General features: G+C 42.3%; 1 protein-coding gene across 3 annotated transcripts in view; it reads left to right on the top strand.

Annotated features, from left to right (window-relative positions):
• Positions 1-14566, top strand: part of WDFY4 (WDFY family member 4) — a 323059-nt gene that overhangs the window by 21336 nt on the left and 287157 nt on the right. For all 3 annotated transcript variants that reach the window (XM_019655081.1, XM_019655082.1, XM_019655080.1), the window contains exons 3-5: positions 8756-8870; positions 9700-9806; positions 13678-13812. In XM_019655081.1, coding sequence (XP_019510626.1) covers positions 8756-8870; positions 9700-9806; positions 13678-13812 — 357 coding nt within the window. The remainder of the gene's footprint in view (positions 1-8755; positions 8871-9699; positions 9807-13677; positions 13813-14566) is intronic.

Genomic DNA, 14566 nt, shown 5'->3' with positions numbered 1-14566 from the left:
CCAACACCCTGGCTAGTTGCAGCTGGTGACCGCATGGGTACAGGGATTTCCTTTGTTGCCTTGGAACAAAGCTCCTGACAGTGAGGCCTGCCTTTTAGTTGGATATATTGAAGGCTGGTTATAGAGTTGGAAACACCTCTTTTTATGAGGATTTAGTTTTTGCTTTACTAGTGCTTTGAGTTATTATTTAAAAGATAGTTCTATAATCAAAGCCCAGAGAATATGAGATACTTTGCACATTGAAAATAGACTAGGACAGATGGAGGCTTAGGCAGGTTTTTATTAGGAAACCCCTTTGTTAATGTTTCACCTAACTTATTAACCAGAAATATTTAAGGATTTCCAAAGATGACTCAGAGTCTTCTTGGGATCATATTGATAAGCCACATTGAATACTTAGGCATGTTTTTATGTAAAAATAATTGTCAAATAACTTACTGTTCATTAACTCATTATTTTCCTCCATGTTTTGGACTTGTATACTCCATTCATTCCATTTCACAGATTGTATAACTGAGCCATAGGGACTGTACTGCAAAAGAAGAACTAGGTTAGGAGAGATGGCTCATGTTTTTCATTTCTAGCCTCCCTCCTATGACAACCCCAGTTTCTGGGAGATAGCTGAATGTCACCCAGTTCTCAGATCAACATTGTCTTATGAAAGGAAAAATGTGAGCAGCTTCCCACCCTGACCAAAATTCACTGGGCATGTGTATGGGTCCATCCATTGCACTGTATCTTCCCCTCCCTCCACCCCCCTCTCCTGGGCAGCCTAGCTCTGATGAAAGTACTCTGCATCTGAGAGCCAGGACTTGGTATTTCTATGCCTCTCTTCAGATTGTTGGTTTGAGAATCCCTTCATTTGTTGTAAAAATATTTGCTAAATTCCTATAATCGGTTTTAGGGCCTGGGGCTATGAGATAGAGAAGACAGATAAAGGTTTTACCCTCAGAGAGAGTTCAGTCCAGAGCAGAGGACATCAAATAGCATTCAGAATGTGGTTTTGCTTATAGGGGTTAGAAATGAATTAATGGCCTTTTTTTTTTTCAAAATGGAAAGTTTTTACCTGAAAATCAGATTTGCAGTTTCTCTTGAAAGTTTTGGTAGCTGTAATACTAATAATTGGCTAGACATGGTTAAGGACAGCTCTTTTCAACAGAAGATGGTCTTGGTCTCTAAGTTTACCCCAGTCCCTCACCCCCTAACGTCTCTCACCCAGTGCACTTTACTCATTTATGTTATCTGACCCTATAGGCATCTGAGCTTGTGATCCCAAGGATAGCAAAGAGTTCCTATTATAACTGAACCTTGATATTTGTCCATTTCCCAAATCCTGTTCTGGTAATTGGAGGCATAATGGTCTATGGGCTTTCGAGTCAGAGAGAGTAAGGCTCAAGCCCTAAAATCATTGATTATTAGCTGTGCATCCTTGAGCAAATTACTGAATATTACTAAATCTCAGTTTCTTATCTGTAAAGTGAGATTAATAACACTTTGCTGGGAGACTGTGAAGGTGAGATAAGATGATGCTTGTAAAGTCCATGGTACATGGAAAGCAGACATGTTCCCTATTAACTTTTCATCCGCCTCCAGGATACTAACTGCATATCCCCCAAACTACTGACACAACTTGCTATGTTTTGGATCCCTGGAGCCCACCTCTGATGTACCCTGGAGAAGCAGAATATTATAGGCTTTTCATCTAAAAATCTACATTCTTTTATTAAGTCCTACATGTCTATAAACTTGTTGTTTCTATTAAGTTCTGACTAATAAAACCCTGCCAGAGCCAGAGCCCTCAGGCTTCTTAATTAAAAGTTGACAGTGGAAAGAAACATGGAGAAAGTGAGAGATTTTTTTTTTTCGGATATAGTGAAGATAAAATGTGAGCTGTAGATGAAGACTGAAAATATCCATTGAAATATAAGCCCTTGTGTCAGAAGTCAAGCTTGTAACCACGCTGTTCTAAATTTTATAACCATTAAACAGTGTTCTTTAAGACCGTCTATAAAGAAGTCCCTTGAAAATATCAGGACTTAATAAGTTATGCCATGTCCTGTGAAATGTGGCTGTTAATGTCAAAGCCTTATACATATATTGGTTGTCATAGAGACCATGGCCCAACTGAGCTCTGATTTCATCAAAAAAGTCCTGGAATACTTTTTCTGGTGGATCTCAACTCTATGCCTTGCTTTTTTCTCTTTAGGGCTAAGAAAAATCATGATGATCTGGAATATTCTTTGTTCTAAGACAAGGAACAAGAGATTTTGAATTGTTGCCCCCACTTGGAAAGGGTGATGTTCCAGGGTTGTGGAATCTTGCCTACCCGGGTCAGACTCTTTATCAGGCAAACTCAGCATGGAAGGGGCGGTCCATGTGTAGTTAGGGCTCCAGAGAATGTTGATGACAGTGGGTGTCCCACCTGAGTGGCTGTCACCTGCTTCGACCTAGTAAGTCTTGAGATCTGACACTAGGTATTGTCTTTGTGTAGCAGACTTCCTCAGAGCTGCTTCTTTGACATTTTCTCCCCCAGAGAACCTCCATTTAGCCTCTTTGGCTTTCTCTCATGTCTGACTCCTCCAAACCCATAGCAGAGGATAAACTTTTCCCTTATCCCTATCATTGTGAATGACAAAAATCAATCTGCATTAACTGTTAGGCAAGTATAAAGATGAGCTTGATTTGTTCTATATTAAATTCTAGCCTCATTGGCTCATCTCCAGAGTTAAAGAACAACTTCAGGGTTGTTAAGGAGTGAACCCACTCAACACTGTGGTTGCTGTCTTGGTAATAAGGAAGAGCCTAATAGTCTCAGGGCACCAGAACCCCAACAGGGAGCTACCCTGAGGAGGTGAGTCAGAAACAAAGTGCTCTTCTAGAACTGCAGGCTCTCCTCCTGCACCAGGCTGCATCACTCCCCTTCACAGGTCAAAGGGGAGTTCTAAGTCAGGTCAAGTGGTCGCTTTCACTGATGGTACCTAGTAATCACCACGCTCTAACTGACTAAACCAGATATTTTGTTTAGTGTTTATAAGCCCTCACAATAACCCTGTGAAGTGGGTGCTCTTCTTATCCCAGCTTTACAATGAGGAAAGAGAGGTTTAGAGATGTTGCATAACTTGGCCCAACATCACCCAGTTGTTAGTGGGGAGCAGAACTTAACCTGGGCAGTTTGTGCAGGCCTGTGTTGTTAACCACTTGGCTCCCTCAAATAATTCTGGGGTTCATAGAACAGAGTACCCCTGGTTTCTCTCCCTGTCCCATGACTCAATGGACAATTGAACCTGGCTTTGTCTGGCTAGTATCTAAGTTACTTTTGGGGACAAAAAGAATGCTACCTCCTACACATGTGATGTTTGGATAGCTGAGCTGACTGCAGGGGGTTTCAGACAAGGAGGAGGTTTTATTGCATCACACAGGAAGCAGCACAGAGCCAAGGACTTATCAGTGTGCAGAGCAGTGTTTTCAGGAAGGATTCAATTGACGGTTGTTCTTTTCTTGCCAAGAGCCTTGGGCTTTGTTCTTTCTAGAACCCTTCCTATCATAGGGTTTCACACTAAGAGGAGAAGGCATTCCTCTAGCAAGTATGGGCAGATCCTGCTGGCCTTCCACTGAGTTTGTTTTGGGACACAGGAAACTTCATGTCCTCATGTTGCCCAGAGATACTCGTAGATATGGGGGGAGTGAGAGCTCTAGATGTAGTTGTTGAAGATTGTTCTAATAATATGTACTTTGAAAGAAAGCAGGCAGTGAGATGGGGAATCCACAGCAATTAGCATAAAACTCCTCACTATTTAGGACAAACAACCAGTGGGGTGTGACAACATGAGAAAAAAGGAAGATTTGTGGATGTGGTAGATTAGAGATGCTGTAAATGGGTTCACCCCTCTGCCTTTGAGAGATGGCATCTGTCCCCTTCCCTTGAACCTGAATGGGTTTGTGATGGCTGGGCTAATACAAAAAGGCAGAAGTGACATTTCTAGTCTTATACCTTAAGGGACTTGCAGCTCCCTCCTGTCATTTGGAATACCCACTCTTAGAACGCTGCTGCCATGTTGTGAGGAAGACCAAACGGCTGTATGTAAAAGCCAATGGAGAGGAACCAAAGCCCCTGACCTTGCAGGTGTACTTGCTCATGATAGCCAGTACCAACTTCCCAGCCATGTGAGTGCGCCATCTTGTGGATCACTTAGCCCCCGTTAACTGTCCCAACTGAGTGAAGCAGAGAAATCTGTCCTTGCTGAGCCCTGCCCAAATTGCAGGTCCATGAGAAAAATAAATGATTGCTATTATTTTAAGCAAGTCAATGTTGGGGTGGTTTGTTATATAGTAATATATAACCAGAACAGTAGGTAACATGGTAAGGAATTAATTCATTTCCTAGTGTGGAGTTATTGAAATTTACACTCAGTTGATTGTACTTTGAAGTGAGTATTTGTGTGCGTGCGTGTGTGTGTGCACATGGTACATGTACACACAGAGACAGGTATGTACTCTTAGGCTAACTGCCTGGCCAGTGGTGCAGAGTTCATGCACAAAGTGTGTGATTCTCCTAGAAACCAAACATAGACCCAAATGACATCGGATGAGAAATAAGTAGCATTAAATATAATAACAAGAATGACTAACAATTATTTCCAAGTGTGGTGTCCAGAAGGGGTGGTGAGAGTCAACACCCTTCCTTGTCCTTTCTGACTCTACCCCTCAGAGTGGGGCCTGCAACATGGTTTATTCCCATCTCTGGGAAACAACATTTTTGTTGTGTTAACTTTTTTTTTTAATTTACAAAAGAGAATCAAGTGTGTCATACTAGCAAGCGAAATTCATGTAAAGTCTCTGAAATGTTTTGAGCTCACTTAAAGATTAAACAACCAAACTGCAGTAATGGAGAAGTAATAATATTGCTGTCATACTTGGAAACCAACCAGGTTCTCTGTCATTCAAAAGCTGGGATTTTCTCCCATCTCCTCAAGAGCTTTTGTTATTCCTTATTGTCCTTCGGGGACTAGAGCATCATTTTCTTTTCCTTTCTTCCACGTGAGGGACAGCCACAAGGCATCATGGTGCAGCTTAGATAATGTGAGTAAATAAAAGTTTTTTAAAATATTGAGCAATATTCTCCCAGCATGCAAGTCCCAGTTTGGGAGGGGGGGAAATTAGGTCCTGTTGGAAGCTGCCTTAACTCTTTGGGGTCTCCATGGTATCATTCAGTAAATGATTGCCTCCGTGCATCAAACAGCACCCCAGTGGCCTGAAAGAGTTAACGCGGCCTCCAGAAGTGCCCACTGCTGTCCCAGGAAGGAGTGTGAGCCTTGGGAGGACCTGGCTGAGAGTACAATTACTGTTCAACTCACAGTGGCCCAATTTGCTTTATTGTAGAGTGCCTCCTGGAGTCCCACTGCTCGAAGACAATCTAGATGCTTCTGAGTCAACTGCCTGCAAATTGGTCTTTGAGGGGTTTGCCAGTGCAGGGAGGAGGCACAGGAATTTGTGAGGAAGATATCATGGCAGAGTTCTTATTCCTGGGGAGGGAAATAATCTTACCATAGAAGTTCCTAGCCAAAGGACTGACATTTTCTTTCCAGGGATTAAAGTTTCCAAGTGGTAGCTGTTTTCCAGGTGGTAGCCATAAATTTCTTAGACGTGCACATGCTACTTGGGTTTGCGTGAGATAATTCAGCTCTTTACTCTGAGGATTAACGATTCTCTGGGCTTACCCTCTGTCTCAGCCTTAGTTTCTGTAAAGTGGGAATAATAACAATATGAATCTCAAAGTGTTGTTGTGAGGATTAGTGGGAATCTAGGTGTGTGTCCCAGCATTGGGCACAAGATCAGCATGCAATACATTTGGCCATTATTCTGCATACGGAGTGTTTCATAATCATGTGTTCACTTATCAAATATTTGTTGAAGGTCTACTTACTATATGCAATAGTGTTTAACAATCATCTAGCATTTTTGTAGTTTTAGCAAAGTTCTGATGTACTGCTTTTTTATTTACAAAAGAAAGGGGGCAACTATGTCTATTTATAGGGCAGAAAATGTAAAAATATTCAGATACAAAATTTTTTTCAAAACAAAATAAATACCCAAGTACTCCCCACCCATATAAAAGGAATCAAACATTTCAGATAACTTAAAACCACCTGTGCACCCATTCTAAAGCTCAACCCCCTTCCACCTTCCTCCAATGGTAATTCCTAGCCTGCTAAATTATTTATATATATATATATATATATATATATATATATATATAAAATGTAGATTTTGAAAAAGGGTATTATAATGTGTTCTAAAAACCTGTGAGACTATTTATAAATTATACAATAATATGGATATATTTTTATAACCACAAGTAATATTATTATGTTATTTATACATAATTTCACAGGTCTTTGTGGACTCACATCGTAATACTTGCTTTTCCCACTCAACATTCCATTCTGGGGTTTATCCACATTGATACATGCAATCTTATTTCTTTTTCAGTTCTATATTGTATCCTTATATAAATATATGCCACAAATTATTCCTTCATGATCCTATTGATGAACATTATGTTTTTTCCAATTTTCACTGTCACGAATAATGCTGCAGACATATTTTTTCTCCATGCCCCTATGTGTACATGTATTTCTCCAGAGAACACACCTAGGAGTGGAATCGCTGGGTTGTAGCACATGTGCCCTTTTACCTTTCTTGGATTGGGTTAATTACTTCTTCAAAGAGTTTCTTCCAAGTTACACTTCATCATCAGAGCATGGGGGTTCCATGGTCTCTCACTGTCACCCACATTTATGATCAGTCTTTTCATTTTTACCAACTTGAAAAGTATAAAATATCTCATTGTAATCTCAATATACATTTTCCTCATTATTAGTAATTTGCTATTTGTTTTATCTTTTATTAGTTACTTGTTTCATTAGCCTGTTTTTAAAAATCAGGTTGTTTGTCTTTTTCTCATTAATTGGTGCAGTCTGTATATTATTCCTTTGTTAGTTAGATGCACTGCAATATTTTCTACCAACCCTTGGCTTGCCTCCTTATTTTGTGTGTAGCGTCTTTTAACATAGAGACAATTTTTAAAGGTTTTTACTTTTTAACAAATATAGTATCTATAGCAAGGAAACACACTGAAATGATTTCCCTTTGGAATTTTGATGACTTTCTCACCTTTTCTAGAAAGAGGATCTCAGCATAAAAAAACTTGGTCAGGTCTTTGGGCAGGAATATAACTTAATATGGCTGGTGAGTGGGAGTATTGCATGGGAGCCCAACAAAATTGCATTTTGTAGAGGCTACTAGTTATGTGCACAGCGGCTTACCTTCCCGGTGGGAACCTGGGATGGGAAATTGCTGGAATTCAAGTCCTGGGCCAAGGCTGGTCACTGCAGTCTGACCGTTGATCTGGAGAGGGCAAGCCTCACCCTAGGACTAGTGAACTTGGCCTGTGACACACAGTAGAACAAAGTGAAAAGACTCCAATGAAAACAGACATATGAATAGGATTACTACAGAAACCAGGAGAAACTCTAAAAAGGGTCTGGCATCCCACAAAGAATTTTAAAAGTCATGAATACTATTAAAGAGTATCTTAAATGATAAGGAAAAAAAGTCTGAGGAAATATCTGACTAGATAAGATAGAAATAGAGAAGGGACAGGTAAGGAAGAATTTTAGGGAAATAAAAAATTAAATAGGAGATTAAAAAATGACAATAACAACTTGGACTGGGAAAGAATTTCTTAAACCTGGATTAAAGCCAGAAAACAAAGAAATAGATGTCAAAATTTCATTTCACATGAATTTCAGTTTCTATACAGCAAAACCAAACAATACCAAGTTCCAAGACAAAATGACAAATTATAAAAAAATTGCCATAGTATAATGAACCAAGGATTAACATTTTTTATATGTAAAGAACTTTTTAAAGTAAGTAAGAAAACCATGAAAATCTTAATAGAATAACAAGTTACAAGTAAAAACAAGCAATTTAAGAAGCACAAAAGTGGTTATCTATTCTAGTAATCAAAAGACTGAAATTGAGATATTTTTTCTCTATACAGTTTCTCATTTAAGATGAAAAAGCATGACGGTGTTCAATGTTCATGTGGGTGTAGAGAAACTGGCTCTCTCCCTTGGAGCCCCTGGAGGCTAATCTGGTAAACTTTTTTCTGGAGAGTGAGTTAGTAATATGTAACAATGCACTAAGAACAAAACAAAACAAAACACAACACCCCCTCTTTTAACTTGCAATCCCACTTTTAAAAATTTGAAGAAAATAATTGCATGACTAAAATTGTGATAGCTGCATATTTGAGTAGCATGTAAAAGGAGAATCAGTGAGACAGAGTAACTGATGGGGTAAGGAGGTAAGGGAGAGGGAGACCTAGAGAGTCACTTTTGAAATTTCTCACTAGGGCAATTCTGTGCTTGGTAGGGCTGTTCAATGAGAAAAGATGTTGCCGATTTGGGAGGAAGGCAATGGATTCGATTACGTGTGTTTAATGTTTCAGGGGCATAATTTCAGGGAAAATGTCTAGGGCCCAGTTGACTGTGGGTTTGGAAATCAGCAGAAAGCTGAAGAATTCACAGATACGAGAGTAGGGACAGTGGAAATCAGAGGCTAGGTGATGTGGTGGCTTTTGGGATGCTCCTGGGAGAATAAGTTGGGCAATTGGTCTGGGCGGGCAAGGAGAGAGGGCCTTGCTTTGTAGCTCTGACATCTCTGACGAAATCCTGCTGGTTGCCTTCAGGCCTGGGAACATTCTGTGGGGATCATCAGCTTTCCCAATCTCCAAATGCTGGCAGAAGATGTTTCCAACCAGCTAGCCCAAGAAATACACAAGGCACTTGTGGGAAAGCCTGCAGGTAAGAGAAAAGAGGTCCTGGAGACAGCTTGTTGGAGGGAAAAGCAGCTCAGCAGGTGTCTCCCAGGCCTCCTGCTCAGCCCCTTTCTGCTTTCTAGTGGAGTTAGCATAGTGCCTTCCAAAGAGTCCAGTCGGCCTGGGTCTGCCACTGTGTACCTTGGGAATGAAGGGAAAGGCTAGCAGAAGGGGAAGGGGGACTTGGGGAATTCTCCTGCTCCTGGGAGGGACACACACACACACACACACACACACACACACACACACACACACACACGATCAGGGGCTCTGGGAGGAAGTGCTAGGATAAAGGTACACTCGAGTGTTTAATGGAGACCTCGATTCAGAAAGGACACAGAGGCGAAAGCACATTTTTTGTTGCAGCGTGTGCTTACTTGCATCCTTCTACTCATAGAGCTGATCCCTGAAGGCTTGGCTATGGAAGGAATTCCAGGGGGAAGAAATAACTTGAGCATGGTGCAGATTGCAGGAATCCCTGTGATATAAGGGCTGTGTGATGCAGGAAGAGGGGTGAAGACTCTGGATTGTAGGAAGACTTATTCTTATTATTTGGCAATAGGGAGCCATTGATGGTTGTTGAACAGGGATGGTGGTGTGATAAAGGCTATACTCTGAGAAGATTAATATGGCAGAGTGTGGAATGTTTAATGTAGGTTCAGGTAACATTGTGAGAAAGGCAAGAGGTACAAGTCCCTAAAGATTCTAAGGTGCATCTCATGGGGATAGGAGCTCAAGTGGGGGTGAAGCTGGGTGGGCAAGTCACTGTACCATCCTGCTGGTGACACTTTCTCCTCTTTCTGTGTTGTTACCAGAACAAGCACGGGCTGCAGCCGGGCAGCTGCTGCGGTGGAAGGGAGATGCGGATCAGGATGGCTACCTGCTCCTGAAGTCAGTGTTTGTGCTCACGGGGACAGACTCAGTAAGTTCCAGGTTTAGTGGGCCCTTCCCTGGCCACTTCTCATCTGTGTGTACAGGGGTGTCCCAACACAGGGCACATGTCAAGTGTGTCTTTCTGTCCATGACACTGATTTCTCATTTCTCCTCCCTCACTCCCCTTCTGATGTAGAACATGGACTTCGGAGTCTGAAATTCTGGTTCAAATCCTGCTTTTTCAGTTGACAAGTTATACATTACCTTGGGCAAATTGCTTTACCTCTCTGTGACTCTGTTGTGTTGCTAATTTTAGCTCTGGGGACAATAATGCCTCAGTGCCCACTGACGGACTAACTTCCTCTGAGCGCAAGCTCTGTGGCAGTAGCTTGAAAGGTTCCAGGGACACATGGGAAGGAACTGAATTGGCTGGCTTCAGGAAGAGGGGTAGAGAAGAAGATTTCCTCCAGACAGAAGTACTGGCAGTAGCTATTATTTATGTTTTTTGAGTCCTCCCCACTCCTGTCATGCAGATACAGGCTGGTGCCATATCTGCATCTTCATCAACCTGGCTAACACTTCTCACCCTGCCCTGGTGACAGCAAGACCCCACCTGACCCAACTTTAGGACACACCCAAGCCACTTCCAGTGGCTTTTCCATCTAAACGGCCTGCCTTGGTTCATGCTGTAGACTTTCCTAAAATCTTCCAAAGGTTCACAAAACCCAAACAAGCAGTATCTGGCCTCAGTGTGCCCCATACCTCTTTGTGAGCAGCACCAAGCTCAGTACTAGCAGCAGTCAGTCTTGGGTCATGGCTTGGCCTCTCCCAGGCAGCTTCAAACCCAGCATTGGTGGCTGGCATCTGCAGATTACTTTGTGGCTCATTCCATGTGGCCCCAAGGAAGGCACAGGCTGTGGCTGAACTTGGCTTGTTGCAGGGCCTCTCCCAGAAGACCCTGGGACTAGCACCCTTGGTGGCTGGCTTTGGACCCAACTGGAGAACCATCCAGTTGCTTTCTTGTGTGACACACCCAAAGGGCATACTGGACAGGCACCAGAGCCCTGCTAAAGTGAATCCTGCTCCATATAGCCAGCCCCTGCACAAGAATTTCTCCAGTGTAGTCATGGCCAGCCCTTACAACCAAGGAGCCTGAGGGTCAATTCCTCCCACTGATGTACAAACAGCAACCAAGGATCAACTACAACAGGAGGGCACACACAACTCACACAAGGGACACACCTGGAACACTCAGCTCTGGTGACCAGGGAGACTGAGGCCCTGGGCCCCACAGGACACCTACTACATAAGGCTACTTTACTAAGACTGAGAGACACAGCAGCCCTACCTAATACAGAGAAAACACAGGAAGACTGCCAAAATGGGGAGACAAAGAAACATTCCCAAATGAAAGAACAGAGCAAAGCTCCACTAAAAGAACTAAACAAAAATGGAGACAAGCAATCTACCAGATGCAGAGTTGAAAACAGTGATTATAAAGATGCTCAGTTATCTCAGAGAGAACTTCAACAAAAAGATAAGAAACATAAAAATAGAGAAACAAAACAAAAAAGAACAAGTAAGAAATGAATAATACAACAACTGAAATGTAGAATACACAGAGGGAATCAACAGTGGACTAGATGAAGCAGAGGATTGAATCAGCAATTTAGAAAGTAAGGTATCAGAAAACACCCAATCAGAACAGTAAAAAGAAAAAAGTTTAAGAGGCTTCTAGGACAACATCAAGCATACTAACATTTGCATCATAGGGGTATCAGAAGAGAAGAGAGGGAGCAAAGAATTGAAAACCTATTTGAAAAAATAATGATGGCAAACTTCCCTAACCTGGCAAAGGAAATAGACATACAAGTCCAGGAAACGCAGAGAATCCCAAACAGGATGAAACCAAAGTGGCCCACACAAAGACACATCATAATGAAAATGCCAAAGGTTAAAGACAAAGAAAGAATCTTAAAAGTAGCACGGGAAAAGCAGGTAGTTACCTACAAGGGAGCTCCCATAAGACTGTCAGCTGACTTCTCAACAGAAACTTTGCAGACCAGAAGGGATTGGCACAGGGCCGGCCGAGTGGCGCGATGGTTAAGAACTCGCTTGGGATGCCAAAGGGCCCCGGTTCGGATCCCACATATGAGGGCCAGTGACACTGCCCTCCACAGCTAAGATGCTGAACAACAGCTCAACCTGGAGCTGGGCTGCCATGAGTCGCCGGCGACGGCGTAGGCTGCACTCCCTGTGGCAGTGGGTTGCCATGGGCTACCGTGTGTAGCCAGCAGCAGCGTGAGCGGCCAGCAGCCGCAGTGAGCGGCTGTCCAGAAGCCGGCGACTGATCTGCCTCAACCGGGAAGAGCGCAATGATGGTGCTAACTTGGGCCAGTGAAGCAACATCCTCCACAACTAGATTGAAGAACAAAACGACAGCAACTTGTCTGTTCCCCTTCCCCCAATTCCCCAGCACTGTTCCCATCCCCCAATTCCCCAATAAAAATCTTTAAAAAAAAAAAAAGAAGGGATTGGCACAAAATATTCTAAGTGATGAAAAGCAAGCATTACTATAACCAAGGTTACTCTACCCAGAAAAGCTATCATTTAGAATTGAAGAACAGATAAAGAGCTTCCCAGACAAGAAAAAGTTAAAGTAGTATTAAAAGAAATGTTAGAGGGACTTCTTGAATAATAATAATAATAATAATAATAATAATAATAATAATAATGCAATAGCAACATATCTGTCAACAATTACTTTAAATGTAAATGGATTAAATGCTCCAATCAAAAGACATAGGGTGGCTGAATGGATAAGAAAACAAGACCCTTACACATGCTGCCTACAAGAGACTCACTTCAGATTGAAAGGCATACACAGACCTAAAGTAAAGGGATGGAAAAAGATATTTCATGAAAATGGGAATGAAAAAAAGCAATACTTATGCAAGACAAAATAGATTTTGAAACAAAGGCTATACCAAGAGACAGAGAAAGATCCAGTAGTCCCACTTTTGGGTATTTATCTAAAACACTACTTTGAAGGGACATGTGCATCCATATGTTCATTGCAGCATTATTTACAGTAGCCAAGATATGAAGGCAACCTGGGTGTCCATCAATGGATGAATGAATAAAGAAGAGGTGGTACATATATACAATAGAATATTACTTGGCCATAAAAAAGAATGAAATCTTACCATTTGCGACAACATGGATGGACCTAGAGGGTATTGTGCTGAGTGGAGTAAATCAGACAGACAAAGAGAAATGCCATATGATTTCACTTATATATGGAATCTAAAGAACAAAATAAACAAACAAAACAGAAACAGACCCAAATACAGACGACATTTTGATGGTTGCCAGCTGGGAGTGGCATTGGAGGAGAGAGTGAAAAAGATGAAGGGATTAAGAAGTACAAATTGGTTGTTACAAAATAGTCATGGGGATGTAAAGTATAATAAGGAATATAATCAATTATACTGTAATAACTTTATATGATGTCAGATGGGTACTAGATTTATCAGGGTGATCACTTTGTAAGTTATATAAATGTCTAATCTCTATGTTTTACACCTGAAACTAATATAATATTCTATATCAACAATATTTAAAAAATAAAAAAGTTATTAAACCCTCCCCAGAGAACCATGCTTTAAAAAGAAAAGGATATAATGTATATGTTTGTAGAGCACAGTTTATATAAACTTCATCTCACAGCTGCCCTAGGTGGGTCCTATGATTGTCTCTGTTCTTACTGGAGAGTGTGTTGCCCAGCGAGAGGACGTGACTTACCTCCATTCCTCCCTGCTATAAAAACCACACAAGCCAATAGCATGATTTGGGGTCTGGAGCAGTGCTATGCTGGCTCTGTGGCCACAGGTCACGTGATGTTTGCTGTTCCCTTGCAGGAGACACTGGGCAGAATTGCAGAATCTGGACTCCCAGCCCTGCTCCTGCAATGTCTTTACCTCTTCTTTGTCTTTCCTCTGGAAAAGGATGAGTTTCTTGAGAACGATATTCAAGTTCAGAGGATGTTCATGCAGGTGAGTGAGAGGACGGCTGGACTCCCCTGGGCCAAGACTGTGCTCTGCTTCTCGGTGATGCTCTCCTTCCTTCAGCCCTAATTCTGAAGCTCCTCTGTTCTCCTCAAGGGCCTAGCTCCCCGCTCTGTCCCTGTGAAGCACAAATGCCGGGAATCCTGTGCATTTGAAAAATGGATTTTCTTCTTGTCTTTCTATCTCATTGTATCTGTGTATCCATATTCCCCTTGTTCTCCCCGAGAAAGGTGTGCCCCTGCTCTTCCCTTGGTCCCAGCTCTGTCTCCAGTCTGCGTTCCCAGGTCCTGCCCACCCTCCCCAGCATCTGGAACCTCCTGCTTCCGGCCACTTCCCTTCTGAGAACAAACATGCTAACCCCACTTACATAACTGTAGCCAATGTTTTCTCATTATGTGCTCTGTACCCACCCTTGTACCATGGTCCCGTCTCTATCACCTCCGAGAGCCCCCTGTTTCATCCCCAGATGTGTGTAGTATTGTTCTGATTCTATAAAAACTAAGGTGCAGTGAATAAACATGAGCCCAGGGTCACAGAGGTAGTGAGTGGGGGCTGGGGTGGGAACCCTGGGAATCTGGGTGCCAAGTCCACTCCCAGTCAGGTTTTTAGCCACTCAGTGATGTTACCTCCTTCCTGCCTCTCAGAAGCCATCTCAGGCCACTGAGCACCCAATGTGATTTCCTTTCATCATTCCCCATCTCTCCTGTGCTCTCTGATGGCCAGCAGTGGCCTTTAACATAAC

This window comes from Hipposideros armiger, unplaced genomic scaffold (assembly GCF_001890085.2).
Source record: "Hipposideros armiger isolate ML-2016 unplaced genomic scaffold, ASM189008v1 scaffold_235, whole genome shotgun sequence".
Taxonomy (NCBI): Eukaryota; Metazoa; Chordata; class Mammalia; order Chiroptera; family Hipposideridae; genus Hipposideros; species Hipposideros armiger.
This window is presented reverse-complemented; position numbering and strand designations above follow the sequence as displayed.